This window comes from Macaca thibetana, chromosome 2 (genome assembly GCF_024542745.1).
Source record: "Macaca thibetana thibetana isolate TM-01 chromosome 2, ASM2454274v1, whole genome shotgun sequence".
Taxonomy (NCBI): domain Eukaryota; kingdom Metazoa; phylum Chordata; class Mammalia; order Primates; family Cercopithecidae; genus Macaca; species Macaca thibetana.
The window spans coordinates 126,752,369-126,762,353 of record NC_065579.1 but is presented as its reverse complement, the minus strand read 5'-3'; the positions used below and the strand labels follow the sequence as shown (position 1 = coordinate 126,762,353).

The 9,985-nt window shown below is 43.8% G+C and overlaps 1 protein-coding gene across 1 annotated transcript in view; it reads left to right on the top strand.

Moving 5' to 3' along the window:
* The first annotated feature begins 431 nt into the window (after positions 1-431).
* Positions 432-9,985, top strand: part of RYBP (RING1 and YY1 binding protein) — a 69,604-nt gene continuing 60,050 nt past the window's right edge. Inside the window, exons 1-2 of the mRNA XM_050781360.1 lie at positions 432-680; positions 1,424-1,549. Coding sequence (XP_050637317.1) covers positions 649-680; positions 1,424-1,549 — 158 coding nt within the window. The 5' untranslated portion in view covers positions 432-648. The remainder of the gene's footprint in view (positions 681-1,423; positions 1,550-9,985) is intronic.

Genomic DNA, 9,985 nt, shown 5'->3' with positions numbered 1-9,985 from the left:
AGGAGGACCTTGTCGGCCCCCAGGGCACTGCAAGCCTCGAGGCGCTGCGAGCGGTGAGGTTGTTGCAAGCTCCCGCGGCGCGCGCAAACTGCGTGGAACTACTTCCCCGGGGCGGCTTCGGGGCCGGGGTCCCAGCAACAGCCTCACGGGGCGGCTGTGCGAGGCCCGAAGCCAGTTGCCAGCTCCCGGGCGCGGCCACGTGCGCTCCGCCGGGCTTGCACGCTCCGCCGCGCCGGGCCGCGGGGCCACCGACAGGCACGCGCGCCCCCAGCGCGCACACACTCCCGGGCACGCACACCGACGGCCCGGCCCACGTCCGCCACGCCCCGCCTTCCCCCGCGCCCCGCCTCCGCCCTCGCGGCGCCGGCCGCCGCCCTCCCATTGGCCGCACGGCGCGTGACGCGCGGCGCCCGGCCCCGCCCCTCGTCAGTCACTCGGCGGAGGCGGCGCTGGCGGGGACTAGTCTCGTCCGGAGACTGGCAGCGGCGGCGGCGGCGGCGGCGGCCGGAGCTCGAGCCCCAGCGGCTGAGGGCGGGCGGGCGGGCGCGGGGGAGGGAGGGGGGCCGGTCCGCGACGACTCCCCGGACGGCGTTTCTCCTCCGAGCGGCGCCGGTTTCGGCTTGGGGGGGGCGGGGGTACAGCCCATCCATGACCATGGGCGACAAGAAGAGCCCGACCAGGTACCTGCTCCGAGCGGAGGGGGCGGAAGGGGAGGGAGGGCTGGGGGCGGGCGGGGGCCGGCAACGACTAGGCCCCGGAGCCACCCGGGGCGGGGGGAGGCGCTGCTAAGATGGAGATCCGGGGGCGGGGGGAGGCGGCGGGCGGTGGCGGCGGCGGCGGGAGGCGGTGTCGCTCCCGCTCGGGGCCGGCGGCCGTGCGCGCCGCAGCCATGGCGGCTCCTCCTCAGCCGCCCTCCGCCGCCGCCGCCGCCGCCACTCCTCCCAGACAAAGGGAGATTTAACCAGGTGGGGAGGGAGGGAGGGCGCGAGCTTGGGAGGGGAGAGGGAAGGAGCCGGCCCACTCCCCGCCGCCGGCCTCGGGCTGCCCCTGCGCGCCCCCTCCAGATCCGGCCCGCGGCTCCCCTCCCGGCCCCCCCAGCCCCACGCTCAAGTCCACAAGTCCGCCCGCTTCCTGCGCCCGCCGCGGCCCTTCCCGGGGCGCCGCCGCCACCGCCTGGTGTGCAAGGCTATCCGGCCCGGGCCCGGGGCTTGCAGGGTGCCAGTGGGGGCGCCCCCTTCCCTTCCTCGCTCCCTCTTCCAGTCCCCGGAAAGGGTGGGTGGGTGGTCTCTCGAGCGAAGTTTCCAGCATTGGATTCCTGCGAAATTACGACGGCTCACCCGCGCTTGTGTTTTGCTGTCTCTCCCCCGTTTTCCTGCTCCCTGCCTCTGCCCTCCCTTTCCCCCCACTCTCCACTCCTCCGAAGGCCAAAAAGACAAGCGAAACCTGCCGCAGACGAGGGGTTTTGGGATTGTAGCGTCTGCACCTTCAGAAACAGTGCTGAAGCCTTTAAATGCAGCATCTGCGATGTGAGGAAAGGCACCTCCACCAGGTACTTGAAGATCTGTGTTACCTTTTGTTAAAGGACTTTTTTTTTTGTTTGTTTTTTAAAGTGAGGGAGAGGGTAGTGAGCCTTACTTTCTGCCCTCTTTCCAACTTGTTGATTAAGGCTTTTTTTTTGCATTTGGGGGTGGGTTGTGTGTGTTTTTGGGTTGAGTGTATTTAAGTGTTGGGTGAAAAGCCTTGTGTTCACTAAATGATTTATGGGAGGGAATTTTCCCAGGTTTTCATCTTATTTCAAACAGACACTGGATTTATTTGACACTTGTGTCTGTTGGCTTATTGGTATTGACTGGGGAAGAGAGGAAGCAGTACTATCGCTATGGATTGTAGGACATAGACCTTTTATATTTTTGCCATGTGTAGAGTGGTTTTAATTTGCCTGTCCCGAGTTATTTTTCTCTTGTCTGAGAAATTTAGTGGGGGTAGTAAGGCTGGCTGTGCTTTTCCTGTATTGAGCTGCAAATGTCTGTTACTTTCTTGCACTGGAAAATAAATGTCGCTGTTTGATAAAGTAAGTGCATTTTGTGGGAGGCTGAGCTGTCAGTTTTGTTTTGTTTTGTTTTTTTCCTTTGACTAGCTTATGTGGCGTGGTGATGGGGGACGATTTTGTACAATGGTGAAATGGGCGTAACTATATGGAAGTTTGTGTTTAAAGCTCTATTATGATTAAAAGAATGTTGAAAGAATTCCTTTCCATTTTGATGAAGGTCGTAAACTGCATGTGGTATTAAAACGAGTTGAACTACTTTAGATTTAACATTCATAAATACTTGGATAAAATGTCAAGACTGATTTTGTAGTCTTCCGGTCATGTTATAATTTGTGTCTGGAATTGTTTCATTGACGTTAGAGTTTGAAACTGTTCTTGGTGTCATTTAGTGAACAGGCATTGGCTTGTGTGAGACAGAATGAGTTTTTGGTGAATCCTTTAAAACATTACAGTTGATTGCCAAAAGTCTCATTTTATCAGGTACTGTTTTTGAATTGGTGACATTCCAGTATGACTGTGTAGTAGTACTTCACAGTGCCAACTGGATATTGTTCTTTGATTAGATGAATATGTCATGTTAAGATTTCATTGGTTTATTTATACCTGGGATTAAATAGGATTACTGGGCAACCCAAAATAATCTTAACTCTGGGATTAATTGGCCTAATTATTGTTTCTGTGAATTGCACTCTTTGAATAATGAGACCTTTGAATAAAAATACTCAACTAAAAATATTACCCCATGCGTTGTTTTAAGTGCATTTTTGTATTATCATGGAATATATCTAAAGTAAAAAACACGCATCAGTAGTTTCATAGATTTTGTTTTGCTGTCTAAAATAGGGAATTCCATCAAATGGCATGAAAGTTTTTAGAAATGTATTTGTTACTTAAAGCAGTAGTGATTGTATATTATTTATGAGTAATGTTTTTTACATGTAGAATCCCTCAGAGGCCAAACCTCTTTATTGTGGTTTTGCTTTGAGTGTTACCGTAGATGATGTTCAAGTAAATGACTAGGAAACTCCTAAGAACTTGAGAACCTTACTGGTGAAGAGAAACGTAAACCAAATTCAAAAGTTTATGTCTGATTTATTGCTGGGAATGATTATCTCATAATGAAATGCATTTCAGTTTTTAACATGCATTTAAAAAAACCTTACTCATCAATTTTTCGGAAGCACATGGAAGGTTTTGACTTTTGAAAACAGTATATATGTTTAAAGTTTTTTCAGAGCCACAGATGACAGTTGAAACTTCGCTTACAAATACTGAATTATTCACAGTGAAAATATTTTAGAATCTATTCAGGAACAAGGAAAGGCATGTACTTTAAGGGTCTTCGAGTAATTTTCTGATGCCATTTAATAGGATTTGAGTACAGATTTAACAGGTATGAGGACTGAAAACTCTGTCCATTCATGACACTCTTAACTGGCCACAATTTGTTTCAATTTGGTTATTGTCAATATTTTGGTGTTCTAGAGCTATTCAGAAGTCATCATTGATTGGAATACAAATAACGTTTTGGTTTTCCTACATTATAACAGGTTTTATGTGGAGAAGTGAGTTTGACAGGTTTTCATCCTATCCTGTCTCGTGTGTTAACTGTTGGTTAATCTCTTTGTGATACTGGTTACTGCCATGTTTTTTTCTTGGGCTTCTTGTATTTTTTTTGTACCTCAAAGGTTTGAATATGAACTTGACATTTTCTGTCTTGTGTAGTTTTAATCAGACTTGGTATTGAATGATGGCAGTAGAAAACTTGTGTTTTGAATGCTGGATAATAGGCAAATATTTGTGATTTTTAGAATAATTTGTTTCGGGGCACAGAAATTGTGTTTCATTGCTCTGAGCTGGTGTTATGTATTTTAACAATTCTAGCTAGTTGGCTAGCCGGTGGTTATTTGGCAGTTTTTGATCATTCTCATCACTGATCATCTACCAGTCAACCAAGGAAACCACCTATGACTTAGTGGTAGGCCGGTATGATAGAGAACTATATTTGCCCTTTGAGGGTAGAGTTGATACTGCTGATTTGATCGGGAAAATACTGCCATTCGTCTAAAGAACACTTATTAAATTCGTAGGATATGAAAGATGCTGCTGAAGGGATTGGAGAGAGTCGAGGGGAGTGTTAAAAGGTTGATAAACCATGTATGGGAATGACCATAATTCCAATTATAAAGGCTCTACGGAAGGAGGGGTCTGGCTTAGGGAATCAGTTAGAAGGATTCCTTCTTCTCCATTTCTTTTGGACAAGGATAGTTAGTTTTTACAAAATCACCTGGCCCCATTTCACTGTTACCATGTACATCAGATATTTTTAATTCTGCAGGTGGAAGTGTTAAGGTGATTGAGAATGAAGTCTTTTTTCTTCTTTTTGGAGCAGCAATAGAGCCGAATGAACGATGAGATGGTCTTAAGGAATCTGTTAAGGGAAGAAGGTGACCTAGGCTGTGTGGAGGTTCAGGGGCAGCAGGAGAGATCTGTATGTTAGATGTATTGTCAATATGTGTTGGGTTTCTTTGGTTCTTTGATACACTTGTTTTTCTAACTAGACTGTCTACTCTTGATGCCTTTCTGGTTATGTATATCCTTTTTTTGGAGACAGGGTCTTGCTCTGTCATCCAAGCTAGAGTGCAGTGGCTTGATCGTGGCTCCCTACAGCCTCAACCTCCCTGGCTCAAGCGATTCTTCTACCTGAACCTCCTGAGTAGCTGGGACTATTGGTGTGCACCACCTTCGGCACATTTTTGTATTTTTTGTGGAGACAAGGTTTCGCCTTGTTGCCCAGGCTTGTCTTGAACGCCTGACCTCAAGTGATCCTCCTGCCTTGCAGGCGTGAATGATAATTTACTTATAACACCCATTATAAGTGTGCAAATCAATGATTTCTAGTCATTTTAAAGAGTTGTGCAGCCATCACCACAACCCAGTTTTAGAACATTTCCATCATGTCAAATGGTTTCCTCATATCCATTCTGTAAGTCTTTAACACAACAGAATGGAGACGTCATGGGCAACAGGTGTTGTTTCCCTACCATGCTGATGTACTCTGAGCCTTTCAAGGTAGAAAATAAAAGAGTGTATGTTAGAATGTGTGTGGAAGGTGGCAAGTGGCTGGGGGAGAAACACTATCCGTTCCTTAAATGATAGCTAAAGTAGTATTTCCCATCCTGCTTTGCCAGTCTCAAGAAAGAGGATACCAGCTTCCAAAAGTAGAAAAAAAACTGCAAATGAATGAATGTACCCAACTGTGTTTTTGTTTTGTTTTTTTTTCTTTGTATTTTCTACCTTCCTACAGTTCCAGCTAATGTTTTTTTGTTGTTGTTGTGGTTTTTTTTTTTTTTTTTTTTTTTTTTTTTTGGTAGAGACGGGGTCTTGCTGTGTTGCTCAGGTTGGTCTTGAATTCCTGGCCTCAAGGGATCCTCCTCCTTTGGCCTCGCAAAGTGCTGGGATTTGCCCACCCCCTAACTGTTGTTTTGTTAAGTTGTATTTCTCAAGGTTGGGCAGAGTAGCTTCTTAGACTTGGTGATTTAATTTTACTTTTGTGGTCTTGTTATTTCTCTGCATTCAATGTTACCTTAATTGTAAAATAAAAATTACCAAGACATTGCTGAATATAGTTGTTGATTAGTGTTCCCTTGATAGTAGTCCTGCATTTTTACATTCAGCTACTGCTTAATCACAGTCACTTGCAAAATTGGAAAACTTTTACTTTGGCTAATTACCGTAGGTTTAGAACTTTCTGGTCTTCAACTCCAGAAATGTATCACTGTATTGAGATCATGTTTTATTTCATCCCTGTTTATTTGAATACTGCCGCTCTGAAAAAGTTGGCTGTTTTTGGAGCTTTTGTAGACAAGTATGAGTGAGAAAATTAGGTGTAGAATAAAATTGTGTAGAAATAATTATCTTTGGAAAAAGTTGGTATTCAGGATATTGAATTGCTTCTTAGCAGCTGTTTTATATGTAATGTTTCCCTTGTTTGAGAGCTTACCAGTTTTTCGCAGTTGTAACTTTGGACTGTCCATCCCCCCCTTAAATTGAGATACCCTGCAACCCAAAATCTCTTGAACAGTCATGAAGTACTTTAGAAGTTTTATGGAAAAACATGACATAGTTATGATCTTTGCTGGAATCTTCAAAAAGGCATCATCTTGTGATGCTTTTTAGGTAGAAAAACTCCCAGAATAAGATAAGATACCTGCACTGGGCAAAGCCAAGCCTCTTACTCATGTTTCCTGGTAATCCACAGCAGTGGTTTTGCTCCTTTCGTCATATTGTTTTTGTTGTAGTGTTTGTCTTTCATAAAAATTCTCCATAAAAATATGTAAAAATTACCTGTCTTCCAAATGAAACTTTATCAAACCTTTCAAGCTGAAAACGGGTACAATTTTAAGATCATTCTTACCCAGGAACAGAGTAATAATTTATTTTGTGTTTACTGTTGCATTGGACTTACTGATTTATTGGTATGACTTGATCTTATGTGTACTTGGTGACCTTAAAGTAAATTACCTGAGTAGTTGTGGTCATTTGACAAGTTTTTATTGAGCACACAGCCATTTGTGCTCTTGGTGTACAGTGGTGTAAAGACAGACCAGGTCCCTGTTCTTATGGAGCTTAAAATACTATGGACAGGAAGAGAAAGTAAACAAGTGAACAGAAAAATAAGAATTTCAGCTAGCGACAAGTGCTATGAAGAATTTAGAACAGGATAAGGAACTACACAGAGTGATGAGAACTGGGTGGAGTGACTGCTTTATAGACAGTGTTGAGATAATGCATTTACTTTTTTAGGAAAAAGTAAGGCTACTTCCTTTTGGAGCCAGGGATAATTCTTAAGTAGGTTTACCTGTGCCATTTAGCTCGTTTGGTCGGGGGGACGGACAGCTTTTAGATTTGGAGCCCTTGTGCATAGGCTACTAAACTTGTAAACTTAGTTGCATGTTGTAGACTAAGCCCAGGCCAGCTAATTTACTAGTATTTTTATTAGTCATTAAGGTGGAAGATTATGAATGGATTCACTTACATATTATTTATTCATGTGGCATATATTTGTTGTGTATTTCAGTAAGTGCTGAAGAAAATTCTAAGATTAAGAAAAACTTTCTCAAGTAGCTGTAGTTTGCCAAAATAGTTATTAGAACTAACTCAGTTCATTAGTACTTTCAGTAAATAGTAGGTCTCTCGTGTCCTAAATGACTTGAGCTAATACATTCTACAGTCTTGCCCTTGTTCTCTCTTTTGCCTCATTACCCATGCTTTTTCTCTTTGTGGCATCTTTTGTGTTACTTTTCATAACTAGTACTCCCACTTCCCTTTTTACCTGTAGATACAAACTTTTCCTACTGTAGCATACACAGAAGTGCACAAGTAAGTATAAGGATTTGATAAACTTTTGCAAAATGAGCACACTTTGCAACTAGCACCTAGATAGTTTTTTTTTTTTTTTTTTTTTTTTTGGGAGACAGGTTTCTGGCTCTGTTGCCCAGGCTAGAGTGCAGTGCTGTGATCACAGCTCACTGTAGCCCCAACTTTGGGGCCCAGGTGATCCTCTTACCTCAACCTTCTGAGTAGTTGGGACGATAGACATGTGTCACCATGCCTGGCACATTTTTAAGAGCTTTTTTTTTTTTTTTTTTTTTTTGAGACAGGGTCTCCCTATGTTGCCTAGGCTAGTCTCGAATTTCTGGGCTCAAGGGATCCCCCTGCCTCAGCCTCCCAGAGAGGAGTTATTATAGGCATGAGCCACTGTGCTGGCTTGCACCTAGATTCTTAATCAGATTCTTAAAGAGAACCTTACTAGAACATTACTGGAAGCCCCTTGTACATTGTCCCCTGTGGACCACCTCCCCCACCCCCATCCTGTCTTTTAATACTAGAGATCAGTTGTGCTTGTTTTTGAACTTTCTGCAAGTGGAGTATACTATGAATACAGTACACAGTAAGTACTGTATGTACCACTGTGTATATATGTATATACAGTATACTCCACAGTGAGTGAAACAAGCCAGACTCAGAAGTGTATATACTGTATGTACCACTTTGCTTAGTAGCCACAGTGTATGCACTGTGGTACATACATATACTTCTGAATCTGGCTTGTTTTACTCATGGTCAGGTGTGCAGGATTCATTCATGTTGTTGTGTGCAGTTCTTGCTTATTTTACCAGTGCTGTTCTATCCTAAGAATATCTTAGGCATTCAACTCTGCATGCAGACCCTTCCTTACACGTTCTAGAGGGAGGACCTGTCTTCACCCTGTGTTTATTACCCACATACTTGAACAGCTGTCTCCTCCAGGCATCATTATGCAAAAGGAATGAAACACGGTGTGTACAACTTTCTAGAGGACGTAAAAGGAGTCAGCTTTTGCCTCTCATCAATAGTATTGTTTATCAGTCATTTCTTTTTCGAGGCATTGGTTGAATAAATGGGAAAATTCCTGCTTTCAAGGAACTTAGCAGACCTGTTGACAGATGAGACCATAAGAGGAAAGCCAGTGAAGCACCCAGTGATGTGAACGCTATGGTAGGCATGGAATGAGCAGGTACATAATAGAGACTGCAAGTGCTTTTTAGAAGTTAGAGATTCATTCTCTGGGGCTTCATCGGGAAAATCCTCACTGAATCTGGGATCTAAACTGGGCCTTATGATTCTTGGATGTAGGGTTTATTGTATAGGTTAATACAAGTTACTTATTAATAGTTGTTTGCCCACTTCCCTATTGACTATCTTCAGGTGACAACATCCACATCTTCCCACATCTCCCCAGGAGCTGGTGATTCCCAGATACTATTCGTTAACTAGCGTCACCACTCCCATGCACACACAGTACAAACAAATCCAGCTGCTCCCTGGCATCTCTACTTGACAACTTAAAGGCAGTTCAGATCCCACAGGGTGAAAAGCTGAATTCATCTGTCAGAGTGTTTTCTAAAATCCCAAATTGATTATGTCCCATTCCTGCTTAAAATGATCTCCTGATTCTCACTGCCTTTTGGATAAAATCCAATCCTGAGTATCATAAGGGGCTTGTGATTTGGTCCTTTTCTGTGTTGTTCTTTAGAATTTCTGGAAGCAGCCTATCATCGCTTCATCTGCCCTCCATACACAGCGTTTGTGTGTGTTACGCCAAACTGCTTGGTGTTTTCCAGTAGTGGACCATGATATCTCACTTCCTTACCTTACCTTCTTATACTTTTCCTCTGTGTCTTCTTCTGAAATGCTTCTTCGTTTTGTCCAGGCCGACTCCTGTTTGTCCTTCCATGTGTCTCAGGAAGCCTTTCCATTCCCCTCCAGTCATTCATACCTCTGTCATAACACATAGACTGTATTTTTTATTTGATTTCCAATCTGCCTCTGTTAGGTTGTCACCTTTTTTGAGGGCAAGACCTTTTTGTTGCATAGCTTTAGTTTGCTGTGTCTGTTACAATGCCTGGCATTTGGTAGTGGTTGAGTAAATATATACAGAATAAATGAAGACTGGGAGAAGGAGTTCCAGTTAAGAGTTCTAATAAATAACTTTTTTCAAAGTCTTGGGGCTTTCATCTTGTGTGTTGAAAGTTACTGGATTAGGGGAAAGTTGTCTTTATGAAGTGTGCCCTTAAAACTAGTTTTCCTGTTTTTCTGTTGCAGTTCCCACCCCCCATAGCCCCCAAAAAAACAAGTACTAGAAGTTAAACATGGAACTGTAGTCTTGGAGGCTGTAGGCAATGCATTTAAAGTACTTCTGGAGTGGTTTTGAGCTTCAGAGCATTGACACACTTCCCTAAATAACTGTGACAGTTCTATTTGCTGTTGCCCATTGGTGATTTCAGTGGTCAGTAGTCATATTGGAAAGTCTGATAATAAAGCGGGGGATCAGTCATGTGGTGCCAAACCAGTTGTGGGGAATAAAAAATAAGATGTGATAAGCAACTACAT